The following is a 26,320-nucleotide window of genomic DNA, read 5'->3' as shown; positions in this document are numbered from 1 at the left end:
TTGCTCAAATAGGAAAAAAAAACGTAAGGAAACTTTAAATCAGATAAATAACTGTAGAAAATTAAAGTGTATGTTCAGAAGTATCACAGGCAAAAATGGGTGAGCTTGAGGCTCTGGTATTAGAGGAACAGTTAGATGTTGTTGGTGTAGCAGAGACATGGCTTGATGCATCGCATGATTGGGCGGGTTAATATTCATGGTTTTATACTCTTTCGGAAAGACAGGGCAAATAGGAGGGGAGGTGGTGTATGTCTGTATGTCAGAAGAGACTTAAAAGCGATTGTGAATGTGACAGTGGTCTTAGAAGAGTGTGAGGAGGCTGAAACTTTGTGGGTTGAAATTTAAAGCCAGAAGAGCTTTAAGAAAATTATTTTTGGTGTAATTTATAGACCCCCTAACATCTCTGAGGAAATAGAGGGTCACCTATATAGACAGATGGAGCGGGCTGCACATGGGGGGGACCGTAGTGATAATGGGAGACTTCCAAATATAAATTTTATTTAACAACTATCCGAAAATGCAAAAGTAGTGTGTGAAAAACTACTTCCATAAAAATTAAGAGGGTAAGGTCAAGCCTTAAACTGCTCAGTAATTGCCCTTGAGACAGATGACATGGAAGCCAAAATGACTGAATTTGCCACATCGCATATCACCCACATAGATACCCCATACCTCCCTGGAAGATGACCTCATACAAAATAGGTCTCTAAGGATTAACATCTTCATGAGGGATCTTACAGAGTGGTAATTTCCTGTCTTAACCTGATGAACTCAGGGTGATACCAGGGGTATCCCTCAACCATTCCAAGATATCTTTGTTTTCCCATCAGCAGTCACATTGGCCAGATGCAGGAATTCCTCATCTCTACCAAATGCAGGATTTTAAGAAACCAATCAACTGTGCTGCCCAAGAAAGTTTGACTCTTTTATTCCAAATAACTATGTGCTACACCTATCACCGGGAATGTCATTTTTAGCTGGTTACAGGTTCCAATTGCCTGCTCCATGCAGATATTAAAAATGCCCCTGCCACCTTATTTCACACTACCTGGTTCCCTGGCAGCAGCATGTAGTGAATCCTAGAGGCAAGGGGTGGCAGCTGCAGCAACTCCCTCCCCCCAACCCTCTTCCCATCAAGGGATGGTGGGGGCTGGTGGGAAAGAGAAGAAGAATGAATAGGAGGAGACATGGGCACACACAGGCTGCTGCAGTATATTTGGAGTACTGTATATACTGAACATATAGTTAATTACTAATGAACAACCAATCATAGTGCCTTTACACATTCAGTGATATTATGTGCAGGCAATTTCAGCGGTTATCTTTTTTATGGTGTATTCGCACCTGAGTGAAGTTGGCCCCCCCACCTTGTTCAAATCAAGCAAAACTGGTGTCAAACGTTTGTGCTACGTTTGTGCTGGTTTGTGCAGCAGAAATTTTTGTTTGTGCCGCTATCATTTTTAAGATTTTAATGAAAGTTTCCAGAGGTCATCAGAGGTCAACCAGCCCCCCCACGTTGCCCAAATCAAACAAAACTGGTGCCGAACAATTCTGCTACGTTTGTGCTGGTTTGTGCTGCTCAAATTTTTGTTTGTGCTGCTTTTGTTTTGAATATATGAACAAAAAATGAAAGTTCAAAAGTTCAGCCAGCCCCCCCACATTAACCGAATCAAACAAAACTGGTGTCAAACGTTAGTGCTACGTTTGTGCTGGTTTGTGCAGCAAAAATTTTCGTTTGTGCCGCTATCATTTTTAATATATTCATACTTTTTTGCAGAGGTCATCAGAGTTCATTTCTTCCAAAGTACAATGTGTTTGCTAGCTCCCCCTGGTGATCAAACCAGGGAAGTGTCACTAGGTTTGTTTTTTACCAGTTCATCCTAAACACCTCAAACACCTGAACATACCTTAAAAATTATAGCAGCACAAACAAAAATTTTTGCTGCACAAACCAGCACAAACGTAGCACTAACGTTTGACACCAGTTTTGTTTGATTCCGTTAATGTGGGGGGGCTGCTTGAACTTTTGAACTTTCATTTTTTGTTTATATATTCAAAACAAAAGCAGCACAAACAAAAATTTGCGCAGCACAAACCAGCACAAACGTAGCAGAATTGTTCGGCACCAATTTTGTTTGATTTGGGCAATGTGGGGGGGCTGGTTGACCTCTGATGACCTCTGGAAACTTTCATTAAAATCTCGAAAACGATGGCGGCACAAACAAAAATTTCTGCTGCACAAACCAGCACAAACGTAGCACAAACGTTTGACACCAATTTTGTTTGATTTGAACAAGGTGGGGGGGCCAACTTCACTCAGGTTGTATTCGCTGTATCAATGATATCAATGTTTGTTTATATACAGTCTGTAATAGAGTGCAGTTTGCAGCGTTCAGTAATAGGAGTTATGTTCAGGACGGTGCCCTGTAATTAGCAGCAGTGCTTAGAACTAAATACGGAGATCATACGCCTCCCCCTCGATGGTGGTGGATCGGCAAGTATGCCAGGCATACTGGGTGGAATAATCCAATATGATCTTATAATAATCCAATATGATCTTTCTAATCACTACTACCAAAACGCGTGGTGGATCGGCAAGTATGCCAGGCATACTTGGTTGTGACAATATATGCACCTCCTCCATAACACCTCACGTGGTTGGCTTATCTCACACTATGTTCTTAATTTATGTTTATATTGGTGTTGCTATGTGGATGACGTCCTATGGTCCTTATTGGAGTTAAAATGGCGTTATGCAGCGTCTTCTCTTGCAGTTTTCCACAATGCTGGTAAATAAAACAATAAATGTATACCTCATACAGATAGTGTACCATGTACTAATGATGACTTTGTATACAAAGTATGTAAGTGCCAAATAATTCCAGGAACAAAATGTTAAACAGTCTTTTTTTGTGCACAATCTGAAAATAGTATTTAAAAGATGCAATGCTGCGAAAAGAAAATATGCTGGAGCTGAAAGTCTACTGGGAAACAGAATTCACAGAAGCTTATGGCTCAGTGTGGTTTACAGAATTAAAATCAGATCATAAATATGACTTAGCAGAAACAAGCTCCATACACACAGATGTACTTTTCTCTGCTGGAAAAAAACTTGGAAGGCAAATCCGTAAACTGGCATTATTGGAAATGTCTGGCCAATACAGCATGGCTAGCATCCATGTCTTTTGTAACCAAACAAAAAGCAACACTGTAGAAAGTGCGGCCTGGTGGGGCTGTATTATGTTTCAACACCTGGTAAAGGCTGGTGCTGAAATGCTAATGTGCAAAGCATGTGAGGTCACCCTGTGTGCTCACAGATTAGTACTGAATATATTGCAAGTGGTCATGCTGATGCTAATCTCATTGCAAAGCTCAGACAGCCACTTAATGCGTTTTTTCAGAGCCCTCTTGTAGCAGACAGAGGATGCTGGATTCCAGGAAATCCAAATGAGTCATATTTCTAAATCATTTTCCCATTTAAGCTCATCTAACATCACATGCAATTTGGATAACACAATAGTAAATTCCTGAAATTGCACAAATTGTGCAAAAGAATAAAGAAAATTACAGTACAACAGTGTACACTGTAACAGCCTGTGAACCTACAGCACGGAGGGGATTTGGTAACGCCTCTCAAGGGCCATTCTGGTCCATTAGCATAATTTTAAAAGTTGCTTTTGGAAGGAAGGAGGCTACAGTGCCAAAATCTATGAGTAAGTAGCCCCTGGCTTATCATGCTATCAAGATTTCAGAAAGGTTAAAGGACACAAGATGCATTGAAATTTCAATATTTACTACCCTTCTCTAAATAGTCTAAATTACACTGTGCAAGGTGAATGTGCTTTTATGTTAACAATGCATTAACATGTGTGTTTTGTTAACACATGTGTTAACACTATTTTAACACGCCATTTACATTGTGTAACATAACTGTTAACAGTAATGTCATTATGCAAATCACCACTCCTCAGCTGTTGTAATGGGTTTCAAAATGCAATGAAAACGCAACGTGTGACCGCACCATAAAGGCATAAAACATCATCTTATCCATACATAGGCCTATGGAGTGCTCTAATTCACTGGAAATAGTAGATACAATTTTAATATCCAGATAAAAGAAATGGATCCGCTTATGACCATTATGAGAGTGCCATTTTCTGTGCTCACGAGTGTTCATTGAAGTTTGTTTAGAATGGATCTGGTACCAAACTTTTACTAGCAAAACTTTGTTTTTCTTTTAAGTCATAAAATACATGAAAGTGTTTACATCTGCAACAAGCGGATGTGACTTTGGTTTGCTATTGCCGCATGTTGTTGAAGATGTGACCGCTTCCATGTATCATTATCATTTTAGTCTTGCTACATTCTAAACAAACATCTTACCATAGAAGCTACATAACCTATCTTCACTATGCCAATTCCCGGATCTTGATAAGAACATGGTAGACATGCCATCTTTTTATATCGAAAATATATTGCCTGCACTTAAAGCATAAATTTATTAATTTCTATTTTCCAGAATACTTGGTATAAAACAAGAAATAAATCACTGCAATTTACATTTGGCAAGTTCTCTTTTGCCTCTAAAGCCAGTAGGATCTTGTCATGTACCAAAAGTGGTATGGACTCTCAGGATAGGGATGTAATATTACCACTATACAAGGCATTTGTTCGGCCTCACCTGGAATTTGCCATCCAGTTCTGGGCACCGGTCCATAAAAAGGATGCCCTGAAGCTGGAGAGGGTTCAACATAGAGCCACAAAAATGGTAAGAAGTATTGAGGGTCTCAGTTATGAGGAAAGATTAAAACAACTAGAATTATTAAGTCTTAAGAAGAGACAACTAAGAGGGGACGTGATTTATTTATATAAATATATGAAAGTGCTGTGAGCATGGGTGAACAGTTACATCAAGGACGTGTTTACGAGGGATTGGGGATGTCGCTGAGAGAGTCTTGGCCCCACAGTCGCCTGGGGAGGGCAGATGCTGGGGGCTTAGGTTACATCAGGGACATATGAGTGAAAGGCTGTGAAGCTAGAAGGGTTACCTATGAAAATCCATACTCCCGGACCTACAGGATATGTCATCAATAGGTTTGACAGTGAAATTCCCTTAATTGTTAAAAATTCTCAATGCACAATGCTAAGGTGGAATTCTGCCCCCAGCGCACTATTTTTCGGACTATAAGGCGTACAAACAATCCTTTGATTTTCTCAGAAATTAAATGTGTGCCTTATAGTCTAGTGCGCCTTATATATGAACCGTACTTACAGACAACAGCTGCCTTGAACTGTGCACTGGTCTGCCACCTGCTGGTCATTCTCCTTATAATCAGGTGCGCCTTATAAATGAACCTAGACGTTTTAGCAGGCATAGGTTATACAAGTTCGGCCTCAAACACTCAATCCTATGTGCATTGCAGGCCGCAAACAACGGGTCGTGTGCCATTGTTAGTGGCCTGTATGAGAACGGCGTATGAACACTGCTCACCCTGACAAAGTCCATGGAAAATGACTTTTGACACATTCGCAGTGCTTCACCACACCATGAATGTGCCTAATAAAAGGCTTCTGGGCCATGAGAAGCAGCAGCTTATTAGACTAGCTCACAGCCAAAGCATAAGTTTGTGTGCATGAAGTCCCAAATCTAGAAACCTATTATATGCTTACATGTTATTTATTTGCTTTACGATAAATGTCAGGGTGTGGTCACGTGGTGTTTTCACTGCATTTTTAAACGTAATGCAGAAACATGTGAATTATTACGTTACCCTGTGTTTGGCTGTTTTTTCTTCATTGCTGGAAGTGTAAGCAGCTTTGTTACAGGGTAACATTTAAAACACAGGGTAACAGGATAACATTTTCCCAGGGTAACATTTTAAACACATAGCAAATGCCATGGGTGACTCCACCCTCAATACGTATTCCACCTACTACAGATGCTAAAAAATGACAGGTACATAAGAAATCAGCGAAATGCAATATTTAAATGCACTACCGGATGGAAAAAATAAACCACCATTGACACTAAATATGACAAATCCTGTAATCACTTATCTCACTGTAGCCAAGATAAAAAGAGTCATTAATAAAGATTGTAGATTGTGGTTTGCATCTATCCATGAGGTTTCTTGTTTCTAGCAACCTTTGTACACAAAATGCATTTTTTAGCGGGAAATCTGTGCACCTGCTGATCAGCTGCTCCTATGACAGGCTGTCAAGGAACAGCTAATAAAAGAGACAGCTGTGACTCTCGAGCATTGTCCTTAAGCCCTGGAATTCGAGATATGTCACCAGCAAAGAACAATCCCGATACTGATATTCAGAGCTTAGCCTTAGAGACTTGAATTTCTAGCGGCACAGAACTTGACGGATTCCCCTACTTCTGTTTCTGTGAAGGTTATAAATTCCGTTTTTCTGATAACTGTAACATCAATGCAAAAGTGGCTGTACAACAAAGGGTTACATCCACATAATGTTCTGTTTGTAATCTACACCATTGAATAGTTGGTTAATAAAACAGGATTTTGTCTTACTGGTTAGTAAACTGAACGCAAGGACCCCAGTGCTGGACGGAAGAACATCGGGATATATTGGGGAATCACATTAATGCAGATTTATGGCAGCTTTAATGCGTTTTTAAATAGTATTGTAGAAGCTGAGAATGTGTAGAACATAAGCGCATTTCCTGTGTTATATTGCAGTGGCGACAAGCTCCTTCCTCAGGCTTCCAATAGGCTGAGGATTTCATATAATCACATGAGAACAGGTGAATCAATCATCGGATGAGTCATTCCAACAAACTAATTATGGAGTTATAGATTGATCCTGTGCCCAGGGGACAAAGTGAGGAAAATGTGCATTACTGCAGGGTAGGCATCCCTAAATATAAACATTTGGAAGACTCCATTCATTCAGTCTTCTGCAGGCAGACAAACACTGTAACACACAATACTAGTATTCTGCCCAATATGTTAAACTTCATTCAAGCAAAACCATAAAGATAACCATGTACCAAGGAGTCCAATACCCTTTAATGTATAAATATCACAAACTTCTACACACAAATATGAGAGCAAATAAAAATGTTTTCTCATTCACTGCCACAACCATCCATGGACTAGGGAAATAGCTGGAATGCCTTGATATAACAGCACATTTTTACAGAGGATTTTCAGGACGATCCTTAGAATAGGTCATCAATATCGCTCAGGACTCCCATAGATCAGCTGTTCCCAGCTGCCTCCAGCACCAGATGTCCCAGACAGTATAGTATACACTTTTAGGACCAGGCCTTTTTTGTTTTTGGCTTTTCCATTTTTCCATCCCCTTCTTTAAAAATCCATTACTTTTTTATTTTTCAGTTTCCAGAGCTGCAAGAGGGCTGGTTTTCATCACTTCCTAGTGACGGCTTTTCATATAGCATGCCGGTTACTGTGAAGCAGGAGATAAAAAAAATCCAAATGCAATGAAATTGTAGAAAACCGCATTTGCGCCATTTTCTTGTGGGCACATCTTTCACTATATACTCCAATGGACACCTCTACTGTATGACTTTTAAATTACTTTTTATCAAAAAATTTAATGGCGAAAAACGGCATTTCAGGCATTCGGACGCTATTTTTTGTTACAGAATTCACAGTCGAGAAGAACATTTTTCCAATTTGATGCACCAATATTTCTGCTTTGCCGACAGGTAAATGGTTAACACCTGGGTTTCAAGAAAGCTCACCCCTTAAGTTGTCTTCATACATCCTCAACAGTATTACGACGTACATTAAAAGAACATTAAAGTGCTATGATTACTGTGATTCATAGCCAAATCAACTAATCTTCTTTACATGGGCTGACTAGTCAGATCCTGCACCCTTTTTATTGATTTTATTGGAAAACATACATTCCATGCCGAGCAGGATCAATAGCCATGTTTAAAATAAAGAAACCATTAGTGAGACACAACCTTACTACCTTGACATGATTTGTTGTTTTTCTACACTTAACAGCAATTGGTATGAGTTATGTCAACAACAAGGCCAATCTAGCCTGTAATTTATAGGCCTTCCAAGTGTGTAAGCCTCTTGTTACAGGGCATCACTCTCGGCAGACCAAGCCAAAATAATTATGAAATGTAGGCACACTAATAAGAGAAATTCTGCATACAAAATGTATAATAATAATAATTCCTTTATTTATATAGTGCACACAGATTACGCAGCGCTACACAGAGCTTGCCAAAACGGTCCCTGTCCCTAATGGGGCTCACAATCTAATCAACTTAACAGTATGTTTTGGAGTGTGGGAGGAATCCGGAGTACCTGGAGGTATAACACTTAAACGTCCTGCTTAAAGGAAGATTTTTAGAATAGGTCATCACTATAACTAGTAGTGAAAGTCAATAAAATTGTCCAAAATCATAGCACAGGCAGTCCCTGGGTAGGGTACAGGATAGGTTCTTTAGGTTTGTTCTTAAGTTGAATTTGTATGTAAGCCGGAACAAGTATATTTTATAGTTGTAGCTCCAGATAAATTATTATTTTGTCACTGTGACAATAGGATTTTAACAATTATGCGCTGTCATGGGAACAAGGACTATAAATAAAGCTTCAATATAGACACCTTTTACAGCTGATCATTGCAGCCTGGGACTAAAGTAAAGCATCCAGAGAGCTTCACCAGAGATCACAGTGGGCAGAGAGTTCAGTCTGTAACTAGGAGTCATCTGTAAGTTTAGAGTCCTTAAACGGGTTGGCCAGATTTCCACAAAACTTTTAATAATTTTGTCACATATCCTCTATTATCATGTAATTGCAGATGTGAATAAAAAGTGTCACAATAAGGTGCTATTGTAGTGCTGGCACCTCCAAGAAAAATCCTACCAGAGCCACCTGTGTTCTTTCATCCGTCCATAAAATGGGACGTTGCTGGAGAGTCACATGACTGCTTCGTCCAAAGCACAGTCCCGATGCACGATCCCTGTATTGGCGCATTAGACATTGTTCGCAGGCGCACTGAAGAGGTTGGAGAGGTGCATGCGCAGATATCCCTTTTCTGTATCAGCAAAGAACAACTGACAGCAGCTCCTGCTCGAGTTCTACTCCTCAGCCCCATTCAGTGCGCCTGCGCTGCCTTCATGTGAACGATGTCTCATGCACCAAGGGATCATGCATCGGGAACGTGCTTTGGATGAAACGGTCATGTGACTCTCCAGCAATGTACATTTTATGGACAGACGAAGGACCATAAGTGCCACTGGTAGGATTTTTCTTGGAGGTGCCAGCACAACAAAAGCACCTTATTGAGACACTGCAATTAAATTATAATAGAGAATATGTGACAGCATTATTAAAATTTTTGTGGAAAGGTGGCCAATCCGTTTAAAGAGAACCTCTCATGCAAATTAACCCACTCAAACTAAATACTTTATTAAAAACTATGATTAAAAAACATTGCCCCTAATCCCTAAATAGTTCTTTTCCATGGTTGCAATACCAAAAAGTCCATTTGTCAACTTATATGCAACTCACCTGACGTGAGTCTAATGAAACCCTGCATGTTTATGAGTTACTTGCATTGCTCCGCCTCTTCATTACTGATTGACAAGTCTCAGTGTTACAGAACTGCTTCTATTTGGCACACTGAGTTAAAACTATGTTACATCATTGGCTATTCCATGTCATGTGACCAGGGTGACATCATCTAAGGTCCTGTTACAGTGTGTTCCCCATGTATGTATCTGATCACATGAAATCATAGTAGCCTCCATGGAGGATGGGGAGGAGTAGAAGACCACAGATGCATGGTTTAATCATGCCATGATACTTCCATGTGATCAGATATATGTGTGGTCTACAATTTGATAATGTGAGGAGGCTAAAGGACCTGTGATGATGTCATCCTAGTCACATGACATGCTGAGAAGAAGCATGGGACATGGGGAGGAATAGATGGGAGGGCTAGGACACGCCCCCTCTGAGGCCAAGTAATATATAATAAAGTAGATTTATGGAGAGGTGTGAGAAAATTTTTAGATAAAAGAAGGGTATCAGTTAGTTCATGGGACTGTATAGGAACCTGCCACTAGCTGTATGTAAGGGTGTCAATTAGTTAATAGGACTGTATAGGAACCTTTCACTTGCTGTATGTAGTTAAAATCTAATGACATCTTCCCTTTACGTCGGGAGCCGTCTGTAATCAAAATCATACTGAAGTACAATTCCGTCTTTGGCAGGACTTAATAGGGTCTAAATTGCCCGGTTATTCCCTGTTGAGAGAAAAACTATCCCCCGTTTAGATGTAGCAACAGTTTAAGCATGTGCCAGCTCAATTGAGTGGCCCTGGCACTGCCAGTGATAGCAGAGAACAGCACCACTATCCCCAGAAAATTACTTTATCCTCTATTCTGTGAGTAGGGAATTATTTTACAGCTTGGGCCAACTACTTGAAGGGGAAAATGTTATATAGATGGTAGATTGCAATGGTAAAAGGATTATACAAAGAATGACACGGTCAGGTGCTTCATGGGAAACAAATATACATGTAAATTTAAACTAAACCAGAATTCTCTCAATTAATTGCAAAAACAAAAAAAATCAATTTTCCCATTAGACAATTACAAAACTTAACTGGTAATAACACCTCAAAAATTGTCTAAAAAAAAAAACTTTAAAATGACAAAATTATTTACCCAATCAAATAAGAATATAATAAGAACCTTTTTATTTTTCAAAGCATTAAAATATACATGAATGACATGAAACAATGAGGATGTTTTCCTATTACATATCAGTAATTATTGTTTACAGTTACCTAATAAATCATATAGTAAATCAAATAGAACCAATATAGAATACAGCTCATTGTGCATAATTACGTCAATGGTATAATTAAAAGGTACTAGGTATTATTTATTAAGGAAGAATTTTCCTGAAAACTGAAAAATATCAATTTACCTTGTTTTTAAGGATTTAACAGTGTTGTATAGGGAATGACATTACTGAAACATTTTCAATTGACTGAAAATGTAATACATCCCTCATATAAAAATGGGCAAAATGTTAAATACAGTGGTGGATAGGCTAAACTTTGCGGGAGTAAAATGGCCATTACAACTATAAAATCACTAGCAACTAACTTTCTATACTGCTGCTTTATAATGGTGACAATTCTCACCAAGAAAATTGAAATACAGGAAATGTGTTTTGCTACAATTTTTGCCTATGTTTCAGCTTCCACATAAAAAGTTAAAATAAAATTTGCGCTAAATAAGATACACAATGATAGACATGCTACTTCTGGTCATTCTGATACTTAACCCTACATAAAAATCTACTGAAATGCTTACAGGTATGTCCGCAGATGTCCGCTTTCATCATAAGGAGTAGCCCATGCTGTCAGATCTTCACTTCAGAGAAACCAATTTATAGCTGTCCTAGCCATCTATGAGTTGCAGTGTTTTTTCACTATTCTTAATCTGTGAAGAAAGATGGGGATGCCCCTCAGATAAGTACACAGTGCCAAACCCCTGCTCCAGTCTATGTGCATCGAATATCCAGCAAGCTTTGCAACTAATCTTCTCACATCCTGCCCTTAAAGATGGGGCATCTGTTTCCTGAAATATAGACCTCCAGAGACATCTCTCCTTTATCCATCGCTGTATTCCTTACTGATGCATTTAACAACATCAGCGACTCCAATATTTCAACTTTATCATAATATGCAAGAAACCATCACTTTGCAGGTCTCCGGCTGTCCTGTTCAACTCTATGGAGCCGACTTAGATGGTACTTAAGATAAGATACAGCACATCTATCATTGGATGTAACTCCTTAATGGACAGGCCCTTTTTTGTTTTTTGCATTTTCATTTTTCACTCCCCACCTTCAAAAATCCCTAATTTTTTTATTTTTCCATGTAAGGAGCTGTAAGAGGGCTTGTTTTCTGAGTGATGGCATTTACTATTCCATACAGCAGTGATAGCGAACCTTTTGGAGACAGAGTACCCAAACTACAACATTTATACGTCGCACAGTGCCAACATGACAATTTAAGTAGTAACTTATTGATCCCGGCTGTATCACAGGTTTCAATTGTATTGGCGTCCTGAGTTCACCAATACAATAGAAAGATAATGGGGAACTTTGGATTGTAGCTTCCCTCCAGGGTCCCCTGAAGAGGAAGAATCAGAGGACCCATCTCTATCCACACCTTCCCGCTCCTCCTGTAGTACTGGCAGCCAAAGATGTTGCTTTAAAATGGCGCGGTCTGGCAAACTCTCTTTTGGTGTGAAGGCCTGGGTGCCCACAGAAAGGGCTTTGAGTGCCACCTCTGGCACCCGTGCAATAGGTTCGCCACCACTGCCATACAGTGTACTGGGAAGCTGGAAAAAAATTCCAAATGCAGTGAAATTGGTGAAAAAATGCATTTGCGCCATTTTTTGTTGGCTTGGATTTTACACCTTTCACTGAGCACTCCAAATGACATGTTTACTTTATATTTTGGGTCGGTACGATCACGGGAATGCCAAATTTATGTTTTATAATGTTTTTATACAAATAAAAACTTTTTATTTACATTTTTTATATTTTACAAGATGGCAAAAAGTTTAATTTTCTTCTTTTTTAGCTTCTGTCGGTAAAGATCTGTTCCACGGTTATGTGATGGCTCTCATTACTTTCTGTTACTATAAAGAGCCTGCACCTGTGTGACATCACATGACTATGGATCCGTTTATATGCACAGGAAGTAAACAATGAAGCTTTCTTGGGACTTATGCACTAGTTCTTCAAGTCCCCTTTGTACAAGGAGTTGCCTTTCAAGTCTGTCTTGTTTCTACAGTTCTCTTACAGCTCTTGCAGCAAACTCCCGGCTTGTATGGAGAGGTCTCCGTCTGTGAGCCCTCTCCATACTCCCTTAACGAAGTTGTGACATTCTAATACGTCAGAAGCCGTTAAAGGAAACCTACCACTTCAAAATGGTCACTTTGACCTAAACATACCTTTACCATGGGGTATGTAAGCTAATGCTGCAGGTGGTCTTGTTAAGGCAGATAAATCTGCAGTTTTGCCCCAAAAAATTGATATTTACACTAATCAATTCAGCGCACCTGCGCCCCTGACACGGGTCGCTCAGCGCTTGGTCACGATCATAAGAATGCACGCGCCTTGTGTGTGTGAAACTGCTCCCACCCTCGCTCCCGAGAGCTGGTGACGTCCCGGCCGCAATACAAAGCGGACAGCCGCACAAAATTAAGATACAGTGCTTTACCCGATCGACTCTTTCACCATATGTTTCATCACATATGCATATGTGAAATAATATAGGGTGAAACATGTTAACAATAGACATGAATGAGTTTCCTCCTTCATCTTTGACCATTTAAATGCAGTATTAAAGGAAGTCAACCACTTGGAAGTCCTGTATTGTAACCAAAACTACTTACTGTTCGGTGTTTTCATCCACATGCTGAAACATATTTTTATTCGTCCTAAAACCCTGTAATTTTGACCAAAAAAAGTATTTAAAAATTATGCTAATTAATCTTTGGCGCTCCTGTGCGAATCCCACAAGGCGCTTGGTGCTCTGTCTGCTCATAATTATACACGCCCTCTGTGTGCTCCCTCTCCACCCACTCCCTATCATTCCCCTGCTCAAGAGCCAGTAAAGATTAGGAGAGCACCGCACTTCTGCCAGAACAAAGGGGGGTGGGCGGAGAAGGGGAGAGCAGCCAACAACAACAGGAAACACTACTGCCACTTACTTTACACCACGAAAGTCTTGAGTCTGAGCTTCAGCTCCTGCCATACCTCCTACAAGCTCTGGAATAGCTGACATTTACTGCGGAAGGATGAGGGAGCTGCTTGTCCCCCCCCCTTGCCCGTTTCACATGGATCGCTTCAGCAATCATCAGCAGAGGGACCACACGTATCTCAAGCAGGGGGATGTAAGGGAGTGGGTGTAGAGGGAGCACATAAGGGGTGTGCAGAATTCTGAGCAGACGGAGCTCCAAGCGCCCTGTGTGACGTAAACAATAGCGCCAGAGATTAATAAGCATAATTTTACAAGACTTTTTGGGCAAAATTACAAGGTTTTAGGGCTAATGAAAATCTGTTTCTGAATCTGGATGAAAATGCCAACCAGTGAGTAGCTTTGGTTACAATACTGGACTTCCAAGTGGTTGATTTCTTGCAAAGACCCGATGCTACTTTGGGTTTACCTATTCATTACAATGTGCTATCAGCACATTGTAAAGAATGAGGAGTAAAATCCCCATATACTGCCATACTGTAGTATAGCAGTATATGATAGGATCATACAGACAAACAAGGGTTAAAGTACCCTAGGGAGTCTGAATAATAGTTTTAAAAAAATTATAATTATAAAACCTAAAAACTCGAATCAACCCCCTTTCCCTAGAACTGATACAAATATAAATAAACAATAAAAATCCTAAACACATCAGGTATCGCCTGATCTATCAAAATATGATAGTGTTTTTTCACTGTGTTTAACCCTGTAATGGAAAATCGAGCAAAGTCGAAAATGGCACTTTTTTGCCATTTTAAAAAAAATTTTAAATTATAAATCAAAAGATCGCACAGTCCTAAAAATGATAACATTGTAAACGTCATCAAAATTCGCAAAAAACGACACCTCCCAAAGCTCCGTACACCAAAGTATAAAAAAGTTATTAGCGCCAGAGGACAGCATAATCCAAAAAAAACATTTGTACAGGAGGTTTTGATTTTTTAAATGTCTGAAAACATTATAAAATCTATACAACTTTGGTATTCCCGTAATCGTACCGACCCAAGGAATAAAGTAGACATTTGGGGCGTACAGTGAAATCTGTAAAGTCAAAGCCCACAAGAATACGGCACAAATGCGTTTTTTTTACCAATTTCACTGCATTTGGAATCTTTTTCCCGCTTCCCAGTACAAGCCATGGAATATTAAATACAACCATTTTGCAGTATAATTTGTTATGCAGAAAATAAGCCATCACACAGCTCTGTACATGGAAAAATAAAAACGTTATAGATTTTTGAAGATGGGGAGTGAAAAATGAAAACGCACAAACGAAAAAGGGCTTAATCTTCCAGAATAAGCATTAGCATCTCTAACTAAATGAGAGCCAGGCTCTGACTGTATAATACTGGAGACATTGATGCCCTAGACCAGGGGTCCCCAAACTTTTTACATAGGGGGCCGTTCACGGTCCATCTCAGATCGTTGCAGGGCCAGACTAAAGTTTAAAAATAAATAACGGTACATGTGACCGCATCCGTAATACACTGGGATCCCCCTCAATTAATTAATATACTGCACCCCCTTGTGAACTATTAATTATTAAATATACTGGGACCCCTCTCCATTTATTATTTTCTATGCTGCTCCCCTCATTAATTATTTCCTATGCTGCCCCTCCATCATTAATTATTTCCTATGCTACCCCCACCTTAATTATTTCCCTTACTGCCCCTCCATCATTAATTATTTCCCATACTGCCCCTCCATCATTAATTATTTCCCATGCTGTCCCTCAATCATTAATTATTTCCCATACTGTCCCCCCACCATTAATTATTTCCCATACTGCCCCCCACCATTAATTATTTCCCATACTGCTGCTCCATCATTAGTTATTTCCCATACTGCCCCTCCATCATTAATTATTTCCCATACTGTCCCCCCACCATTAATTATTTCCCATACTGCCCCCCACCATTAATTATTTCCCATACTGTGTCCTCCCCCCACCACCATTAATTATTTCCAATACTGCCCCCCCCCCCATCATTAATTATTTCCCATACTGGCCCCCACCATTAATTATTTCCCATACTGTGTCCCCCCCCCCCACCATTAATTATTTCCAATACTGCCCCCCCCCATCATTAATTATTTCCCATACTGGCCCTCAATCTTTGATTATTCCCTATACTGCTCCTCCATCATTAATTATTTTCTGAGGCCCCTCCACCACTAATCATTTTATATAATGCCCCCATAATTAATTATTTTTTATATTAGGGCCCCCGACTGCCAAAATCTAGTTGCTGCTGGTTAACAAATAAAAAATCCTATACTCACCTCTGGCACCAGCTCCTGTTTCTTCTTTCTTCAGACTGCTGTCACCCAGGAAGGGGTGCGCGACGTCATCATGCGGAGCGGCCGCATCGAGCACTATTCCGTGACGGGCAGGAGCTCCCTGTCTGGACGAACGGAGGCCCCTGCCCGACTGCCGCGACCTGCCGGGGGCCTCAGCAGGAGCCGCTGGCGCTCCGAGAGCTGGATGCGGCGGGGGCCAGATGAAAATGGTTTGGGGACCACTGCCCTAGACAAAGGCTCTGACCCAGGACCATTCCACTACTCTGAATGAAGTTGGAACTGTGCAGGGCAGGGTTCTATCAAATGCAGACCCCCCCAAGTCCAAGATCCCCATTCTAGTGAACACTGGGAGCTTCGGATAGCTGCCCCCATCATAAATTGACCAACTTATTGTGGGATAGATGACAAATTTGGCAATGCCTTTATGGATTTATGAGCAAATTAAGGTTAAATTTAGCAATGAGTAATAACGTCCATTACATGTAATAGATCAAATCAGTGGGATATTCCAGCTACTGTTTCAATCTACACTTATGCTACTACATACATACATACATTTATGGCAAATTTGAATGCAACTATACAACTGAAGGAATTAAGTTTTTTTTTGCATCACAAATTCTTTACAGATCCATTTACAACATAAATGCAATTCATAAGATGTGAGCATCTCATGGTAAAGTGTTTTTCCTGTCACTTTGCTTGATGAAATAAAGTATCTATTGGATGAAGATATGTTTTGTGCATCAGTGCAGACGAAATGAGACAGACCTAAAAACAATCATGAGCATAAACACTAAGAAAATAGCTATTACAAAGGCATCATGACAAGTTTTGACAGTATCACAGGCAGAATCACTTTAGAAAAGTTGTTTTGTGAACAAAGATTGTACAGTAATAAAAAACACTGTACCATAGAGTATAAACAACCCTATTCCTATACACCTACAGTATGTAACAGGAACACCAAGCATATGCTTCCTTTTTTTTTAATTCATGCCCAGTTGCACACTGCCTGCCTGAAGATGAGGGGGCGGCAAGGGCTGCGTGGGAGAAAGCCACAGCAAGCTGCCACGTACTCTCACACAGAGCTCTATTCTGCATTAGGAAAAGAACAATTAGGCTTACTGGGAACATCAGAAGGCGACAATCCAAAACCAAACAACTGGACCTCATCCAAAGGGGTCAAACAATAGGCAAGTTAAGTACAGACACCACAGAGCTCCAGTCATCACCAGACAGATTGCTCTAGTAAATATTTAAAAAAAAATATCAAAAATATATAACTTTATAAATACAAGGAAATAACCTATGCAAACTATCAGAATAATGTTTAAATATCTCTTAACAATGTGTTTATGAACAATACTGTACCCAACACTGCACATATTGTACAGAATTCAATTCCCAAAGGTTTCAGATAAACATGATTGGAATAAGGAATATCACAGATATAAATATATAGAAATACAGATTTATTTTTAATGCTTGCCGTTATCCCGTTATAGTAAACAGAAATGTATACAGGCGGTCCCCTACTTAAGGACACCCGACTTACAGACAACCCATAGTTACAGACGGACCCCTCTGCCCACTGTGACCTCTGGTGAAGCTCTCTAAATGCTTTACCATAGTCCCAGACTGCAATGATCAGCTGTAAAGTGTCTGTAATGCAGCTTTATTGATAATTCTTGGTCCAATTACACCAAAAATTTTGAAACTCCAATTGTCACTGGGGCAAAAGAAAAAACATTGTCTAGAACTTCAATTATAAAATATACAGTTTCGACTTACATACAAATTCAACTTAAGAACAAACCTCCAGACCCTATCTTGTATGTAACCCGGGGACTGCCTGTATTGTAGTATGCTGCAAATATGTAAAAAAAAAAAAAATCCAAACATAGGTACAGAATCTAATTAGCGAGCAATATGAGTCTTACTTTTGTACACTGTGTGCCTGTTAAGTTCAATGGCTAGACAGCTGTGTAACAAGCACATTAAGCACTGCTAAAAAGCGCCCTTAGAGAGGATTGCGTACGGCTAATTGTAAGGTTTCCTTACAGTAATCACATAATGTTAAAATTTTATGCAGGCGACCCAAGATTTACTCAAAGTGATATCTGCTTTTGCTCAGTGGGGCAGAGATTGAACAATTAAACGCTTAAGTTATGGGACTAGCAGGTATTTGTGCACTTCAAGTAAAAGCTTGTGGTGTTGGGAATAAAGAACTATAAATATGATTCCTATTGACGACTTCATTCTGCAGGTAATAAAACAAGCAGATCTCATATATATGAAACTGACACCAATATTCACATCTAACCAGAGGTCGCACTAACATTTTTCCAGAACACTCCTCTCAATTTTTGAGGAGTATTTTTAACCCAGGAGGAGTACGAAATTTTCACTAATACATGTATAACTCCTAGGCGTATATATAGTGTTATAAGACGTCTATTAATACAAGGAAAAAGTTACAGCTCCTGTTTTCTGTGCTTAAAAGGGTTTTCCCACAAATTCAAGTTAGCCCCTATATTCTTGGGAAAACCCCTTTGGGGTGCATTCACGCCTTTTTTATGCGTTTTTGACGCATCCAAAGGCTTCACATGTTTAAGTAACATTGCGTTTTAGCAAATGCAATGGAAACAGAATGTTGCATCAACATGTGATCAAGGTTGAAGCCTTTGGAATGCGTCAAAAACTAATCAAAAAAAGCAAAGCATCGTGTGAACGCACCAAAACGCATCAAATAGCAATTACATTGTTGTCAACATTGTGTTAACAAAACATATGCATCAATACAATTTTATTGCATGCGTTGACAGCAATTTAATTGGGCAAATCTCGTCTCAGCTGTTGTGATGCGTTTGAAAACGTAGGTAATAACCTCACCCTTAGGCTGCATTCACATTACTGTATGGGGGACGTATATACGGCCGACGTATATGTGGCCGATATACGCCCCCCATACACTTCTATGGGCTCGAGGCGCCCTACGGGAGCGGTACTGTGCGGCACCGTACCGCTCCGTAGCCCGGGAAAAGATAGGACATGTCCTATCTTTTCCCGTATTACGGCGCCGCGGCCATACATCGCTATGGAGAGGGGCGGGGGTGAGCTGCGCTCACCTCCTCCTCCTCCTCTCCCCGCGCTGCCGTGTACCCGCCGTGCTACGGTGTGGCGGGCACACGGCAGTGTGCATGTAGCCTTAGGCTGGTGCCACACGTACCGCTTTGTCTGCGCTTGCAAACGCAGACAAAGTCGCGCCCACGGCGGCGTGCTTCGGCCCGATCGCATTGGCGTTTCTATGGAAACGTCTGCGATCGGGAACAAGCCGCCGGTGTTTTGCGCTTTGTCTGCATTTGCAAGCGCAGACAAAGCACTACGTGTGGCACCAGCCTTAGGCCACATGCACACAACCATGTGGGGGACGAATGTACAACCGCAAGCTTTCGGCTGTACATATGTCCCCAATAGATGGCCGCACGGAGTGATACCGCTCCGTACACGGGAAAATGACATGTCCCCGTGTTGCGGCCAGTACCCAATGTATTAAAATTGTATTTCAATGCCTGCACGGCTATGGCCTGGCGGGCATACGGTTTGTTTGAATGCAGCCTTAGGCCCGTTCCACACTTGCGAGTGTGATGCGATGAACTCGCATCACACGCGCAACGCATGCTGCCGGGAACACACGGCCCGAACGCTGCACCGCGGGAGTGAACTCAGCATGTCAGTTCACTCCCGCGGTGCAGCGTTCGGGCCGTGAGTGGACTATTTAATAAAATTATTTAATAAATTTGCTGCGGTTTGGGAACTTTTTTTTTTTTTCTTACAGGGGCACATTTAGGGAGGAACACATAATATATGTGTTCCCTGCTTTTCTTTTATATAGATCACAGATAACAGTGATCTAATGGTAAGAGCACATTGGATCACTGTCATCAGTGATCTGTATACAGAGACATGCAGAGAGGATGCATACAGCACGTTCCCTGCAGCCTCTCCCTGTATACAGGGGCTGCTGTGACAGGAGACTGATAATAATCTGCCCCCTGTCACATAGACAGCACGATCCTGTTTCTGGCTGTGTGCACGATCGCACACAGATCAGGAGCACAGCCCCGGCAACAGATGCCCCGCCCCTCCATCGCTCGGCCCCGCCCCTCGCTCGGCCCCGCCCCCTCCCCTCACTCGGCCCCGCCCTCGCTCGGCTCCTCCATCTCCTCACCTATCTCTCGGCGTCCCGCGGGAGAGGCTCGGACGGTGAGCAGGAAGTCCCTCCCTGTCCTGCCTCCAGTCACTCAGCGCTGCGATCCTGCAGCCGGCGCCATCACCGCTTGGAAGCGGCAGCTCATAGGAAAATCACCAAGCGTATTAATACGCTTGGTGATTTTTTTGGGGGAGTAAATCAGCCTCTAAACACGTCTATGACGCGTGTAGAGGCGTTATCGCGACCTCTGCATATAACCTAATTCTTCACAACAATGCAGTAGTTTCATGTATGCCTGTACAGTGGGATATTTCGCCCAGGGACGCCCCCCCCCCCCCCGAATACGGGGAGAGGAGTGTACATCAGCAGAAGCATGTGATTGGCTGCTGCTGATGAAACCTGGACAGTGACATCACCGTGTCCCCTCCCCCGAGGAGTGCATGTTATGGGGAGAGATGCAATCCACTGCATCCCCTCCCCGTAGCCGTCCATTGACTCCGCTAAGCGCGTACATCGCTCAGGCGAAGGCTACAGGATAAAAAGACGCAGCAAGCTGCTTTTATTGGCGGACAGAATGTTCAGTGGCCAGACAGAGGCAACACCTATGCCTCCGCCTGCCTATGTACACGCTAAACTTATACTTCAGGTGCTTTCCCGACGTATATGTTTAGTGTATACAAAAAAACATGATGTGAACCCAGCCTCACAGGAGTATTTAAAATAAATAAAAGAAGAACAGCCTCTGCAAGTTAGGGCTAATTCACACACCCGTCTGTAGGGATGTATATGCGGCCGCATATACGTGCCCATAGACTGCAATGGCGGCCCACCGGCGGTTCTGCGCCGCACACTGGGAAAAGATAGAGCATGCTGTTTCTATTTTCTATGGAGGGGCCACCTCCTCTCCAGCGCACGGGCATACCGCCCTGTGAATGTACCCTTAGAGTTACTTAACTATTTGGGAAAAAAGATGCAGTAGGCATTGCAGTCTATAAATAATAAATGTAACTGATTTCAGCTTTAACCCATATTGCACACTTGTTCAGGTGCTTGAGGCCTAAATATGTGCAACTGTAGCTGTAGGCGCCAGTCACCACCGGCCTCTACATACAAACAGTAGCTGTAGGCGCCAGTAACCACCGGCCTCTACATACAAACAGTAGCTGTAGGCGCCAGTAACCACCGGCCTCCATATACAAACAGTAGCTGTAGGCGCCAGTCACCACCGGCCTCTACATACAAACAGTAGCTGTAGGCGCCAGTCACCACCGGCCTCTACATACAAACAGTAGCTGTAGGCGCCAGTCACCACCGGCCTCTACATACAAACAGTAGCTGTAGGCGCCAGTCACCACCGGCCTCTACATACAAACAGTAGCTGTAGGCGCCAGTCACCACCGGCCTCTACATACAAACAGTAGCTGTAGGCGCCAGTCACCACCGGCCTCTACATACAAACAGTAGCTGTAGGCGCCAGTCACCACCGGCCTCTACATACAAACAGTAGCTGTAGGCGCCAGTAACCATCGGCCTCTACATACAAACAGTAGCTGTAGGCGCCAGTCACCACCGGCCTCTACATACAAACAGTAGCTGTAGGGGCCAGTCACCACCGGCCTCTACATACAAACAGAAGGTGGAGGGGCCAGTCACCAATGGCCTCAATGCATAAACAGTAGCTGTCAATGCCAGTCACCACCGCCCTCTATATATATGAACAATAAACAATCTGTAAAAATAAATTTGAAAACTTCTACATTTTGCCATCTTCTGGCACTAATAAGTTTTCATACTTCGGTGTGCTGAGCTGTGCCTGGTGTCATTTTTTGTGAGTTGATGACGTTTTCAGTGCTACCACTTAGAGGACCATACGGCCTAATTACTTTTTATTACATTTTTATATGTTGCAAAATGGTAAAAAGTGATGTTTTGGACATTTTGGCGCTTTGTTCCGTTACAGGGTTAACCTAAGAGTGGTTACAATAATTTCTTTTACTGAAATGAATTTACAACAATAGTTGGATATAAATTATGTAACTTGTGAATGTGTAGCGTATAAGATGGTGAAATATACCAGGGGACAAAGTAAAATTTTGTTACTGGAGTTGTTGTATGGTATGTCCTGAAGTACTATTTCATGCAGAGGCCAGGTTTGTCAGGGCAGGTCATACAGTGTGCCTCCCCTTTTGGAACAGATGCTACATCTTTCTGGAGTTGTTCCTTTAGTAGCAGCCTGAGGGTCTTCAACTAAAAAATGTTGACCTGGCACAACACAGGTGACATCTAATCCAGAGGTACTGGGGTCCTGTCCTTCTTCTCCAAATATAAGTTCCCTAATCACCATCTCTTGAAAATGGATAAATGATATGGCATGACCTTCACATTGGAAAAGCACGTAAAACCCTTAAAGGGGTTATGTCACCAAAGCACCTGGACAGAGTGCATTGTAAACTATAATTTCACCATTTACATTTATTAAAAATTATGCAGCCTTACTGAGTTATCCTGATTTGAGCTGACTGCTGGCTCCCCCTGCTGGTAGCTGTGTCCCGTCCTGCCTGCCTTCTCCCCTGGCCGAGTCTGCGCAGAAGGATTCACTTTCTGCTCGTCTGTTTACATCTCTGACTGCAGACTCCTCCAATGCCTCACACTGAAGGAGACCAGCTGACAGGGAGCAGCCAATGAGAGAGGGAGGGAGGGAGGGGCCGAATGAGCTGTGTAGCCGAGTGCAGGCTTTGATCTCCTATCTATCCATATTCCATCTCTATATCTATCTATCTATCTATCTATATTCTATCTATCTGTCACGGATGCACACGCGATCCATGTTTCAGATCGCGGGCACACCCTTGTCCTTCTATGTGGCATCTATATACCCCGGCCCATATTCACCTCTCCGGGCTCCTGGCTCTGCCCTGGGTCCGTCGAAGCCTGCTTCCGGACCAGGGCATGCATGCGCCAGCTCGTCTAGCCTTAAAGGGCCAGCCTCCTCTTGGTTGGCACTGGCTAATCCGGCTCACCCTTAACCTGGTACCTCCCTTCACTCGGCGCCGATTCTTCTCCTAGAATCTTTATGGTTTCCATCCTAGGCTTCCCTAAGCCATTCCTGCATAAGTGATTGACACCCAGCATTCCCAAACGCTGTGTCTCCAGTGTTCCTGCGTGTTCCTGTTTCCAGCGTTACCAGTGTTCCTCCGTGTTGCTGCCATTCCTGTGTTCTGCTGTGCCTTCCAGGGTTCCTGTCCAGTATAGTATAGTATAGTATCTCACCAGTTAGTCCTCAGTAAAGTATATATGTTATATTTTATGAGAAAAAATATTTATAACAAATTGTCTATATTGCCACTAGGAGCCAATCCTGGATCATATTTCATTTTTTATATGGGTTTGAAAAAAGTATAGCTTAGCTGTTATATGTATTTCATATATACGGTGACAAGGACTGAAAGGCATTTCTATAGCAGAATCTGCTGTGCTGGGGATCAGTAGGTGTAGGGACTACTTGAACACAGCAGGTGGAAGCATACTCTAAAAGCAGGGATGTAACAATGGTGGAAGGTCAATGAGAGAGCAGCGCCTGCAAAGTATTATAAGACTTGTTGTTAACCCCTTAAGGACGCAGGGTTTTTCGGCTCATTTCTCGCTCTCCAACTTCAAAAATCCATAACTTTTTCATTTTTACGTGTACAGACCTGTGTGAGGGCTTATTTTGTGTGTAACAAATTTTACTTTCCCGTAATGTTATTTATTTTAACATGCCGTGTACTGCGAAGCTGAAAAAAAATGTGGAAAAATTGAAAAAAAACCGCACGTGCGTCACGTTCTTGTGGGCTCAGTTTTTATGACTTTCACTCTTTGCTCCAAATAACATGCCTACTTTATTCTTTGGTTCGGTGCGATCGCGGTGATACCAAATTTATATAGGTTTTATTGTGTTTTAATACATTTTCAAAAATTAAACGAATGTGTACAAAAAAGAAAAAAAAATTTTGCCATCTTCTGACGCTAATAAATTTTTCATACTTTGGCGCATTTCGGACATTTGGGCGCCATTTCCCGCCTCGGAGGTCACTGCCGCCCGTAACCGTTTTTATATTTTGATAGATCAGGCATTTTGGGACGCGGCAATACCTAATATGTTTGTGATTTTTACTGTTTATTATGTTTTATATCAGTTCTAGGGAAAGGGGGGTGATTTGAACTTTTAATATTTTATTAATTTTTTTTATTTTTTAAACTTTTTTTTTTTTTTTTCACTATTTTTTAGACCATCTAAGGTACATTAACCCTAGATGGTCAGATCGCTCCTACTATATACTGCAATACTTCTGTATTGCAATATATGGCATTTTTGCAGCACATTCATTACAATGAGCCACTGGCCCCTCCCACATCTCTGCTTTTCTGTGACACAGAATACATGCTGCACAAGCATCAAAATAACAAATAAAAAAGTATGTATAACTCCATGTAACCATTATGAACCGGATTTTGAAATATTTTAACCTCTATGGGAGCTTTTTGAAGTACATAGTTTCGTGGTATAACCCCCTTAACCAACAGTAGGTGCACAGAGCTGCTTATAAGAGCAGCCTTAAATTGCGGTCATGCTTGCCTGCAGAGTGTAAGGGGTTAAAACCCAAGATCGGCGAAATCTCCGGTCACGGGTGTTAAAGCAGGGTTTCAGCTTCAATAAGCAGCTGACATCCATTCTTTATGGTGTTGGCACACAACGTTGTTAAGTAACTTCCCGCCGCAACATACTATTACGGCGCACGTCAGGAAGGGGTAAACATTATGCTTACAGTTTGATTTTCTTGCATAGTAATGGTCCATGTCAATTTATACATAATTACAACTATTTCCAGACATTTTGGATCTGGTTTTCTTTGGACACTAATGCAAAACTGTGTACCGTATATACTCGAGTATAAGCCGACCCGAGTATAATCCGAGGTACCTAATTTTAACAAAAAAAAAAAAGGAAAAACTATTGCCGAGGGTAGGAAATGCAATGGTCCCAGCCTGCCCCCAGTATATAGCCAGCCAGTGCATGCCTCCCAGGTTCACAGTAGACAGCCTGCAGCCCCCCAGGTTCACAGTAGACAGCCTGCAGCCCCCCATGTTCACAGTAGACAGCCTGCAGCCCCCCATGTTCACAGTAGACAGCCTGCAGCCCCCCATGTTCACAGTAGACAGCCTGCAGCCCCCCATGTTCACAGTAGACAGCCTGCAGCCCCCCATGTTCACAGTAGACAGCCTGCAGCCCCCCATGTTCACAGTAGACAGCCTGCAGCCCCCATGTTCACAGTAGACAGCCTGCAGCCCCCATGTTCACAGTAGACAGCCTGCAGCCCCCATGTTCACAGTATACAGCCTGCAGCCCCCTGTCCACAGTAGACAGCCTGCAGCCCCTATCCACAGTAGACAGCCTGCAGCCTCTGCCCCTAGTATACAGCCAGCAGCCCCATGTCCCTAGTTTGTTTTCCTTCACTCAAAGGTCCTGCAACATTTGGTCCTAGATAGATAGATTAGGGTCTCTATAGTATCTCCCAACCCCATGTTAGTTCTTAATGCCTTCAGGAGCAAGTCCATTTTGTCCGGCGAACAGCAGGGTTTTGAATTCTAAAGTCTTCTGCCTCAACTTATTCCATTTCTTGTATATCAGGAACCTCAGGTTCCATTCTAGAAGTTGATGGAAGCACAGGCGGCACTTACGGCTAAGCTGGAGGAAGCCATATATTGACTGCTGAAGACTTCTTTTTTAATAATAAATGTCTAAGTGGAAATCAAATATGGCGATTCATCCCTTAGAACTATGCAAGAAATGTGATTTCTTATATGAGGACCACAAGCTCTTTTTGCTAACTGCACACATTGTTGAGGATTTGGTCTCACTTTTGGAACCAGGATCCTAGATTATAATTCTTAAGATATAAAGTATAATTAAATTGTAAGGGAACATAACCTTTCACAGTACTCCCAATGCCTGCTTTG

The 26,320-nt window shown here is 41.8% G+C and overlaps 1 protein-coding gene across 8 annotated transcripts in view; it reads right to left on the bottom strand.

Moving 5' to 3' along the window:
* Positions 1-26,320, bottom strand: part of HIVEP1 (HIVEP zinc finger 1) — a 121,835-nt gene that overhangs the window by 49,325 nt on the left and 46,190 nt on the right. For 3 of the 8 annotated variants that reach the window (XM_072152603.1, XM_072152602.1, XM_072152604.1), the window contains exon 2: positions 11,342-11,470. The exons of the other annotated variants lie outside the window; for them this stretch is intronic. In XM_072152603.1, coding sequence (XP_072008704.1) covers positions 11,342-11,372 — 31 coding nt within the window. In that variant the 5' untranslated portion in view covers positions 11,373-11,470. The remainder of the gene's footprint in view (positions 1-11,341; positions 11,471-26,320) is intronic. 8 annotated transcript variants of the gene reach the window in all.

The sequence above is a fragment of the Engystomops pustulosus genome, chromosome 5 (genome assembly GCF_040894005.1).
Source record: "Engystomops pustulosus chromosome 5, aEngPut4.maternal, whole genome shotgun sequence".
NCBI classification, from domain to species: domain Eukaryota; kingdom Metazoa; phylum Chordata; class Amphibia; order Anura; family Leptodactylidae; genus Engystomops; species Engystomops pustulosus.
The sequence above is the reverse complement of the archived record's forward strand: the minus strand, read 5'-3'. Positions and strand labels throughout refer to the sequence as shown.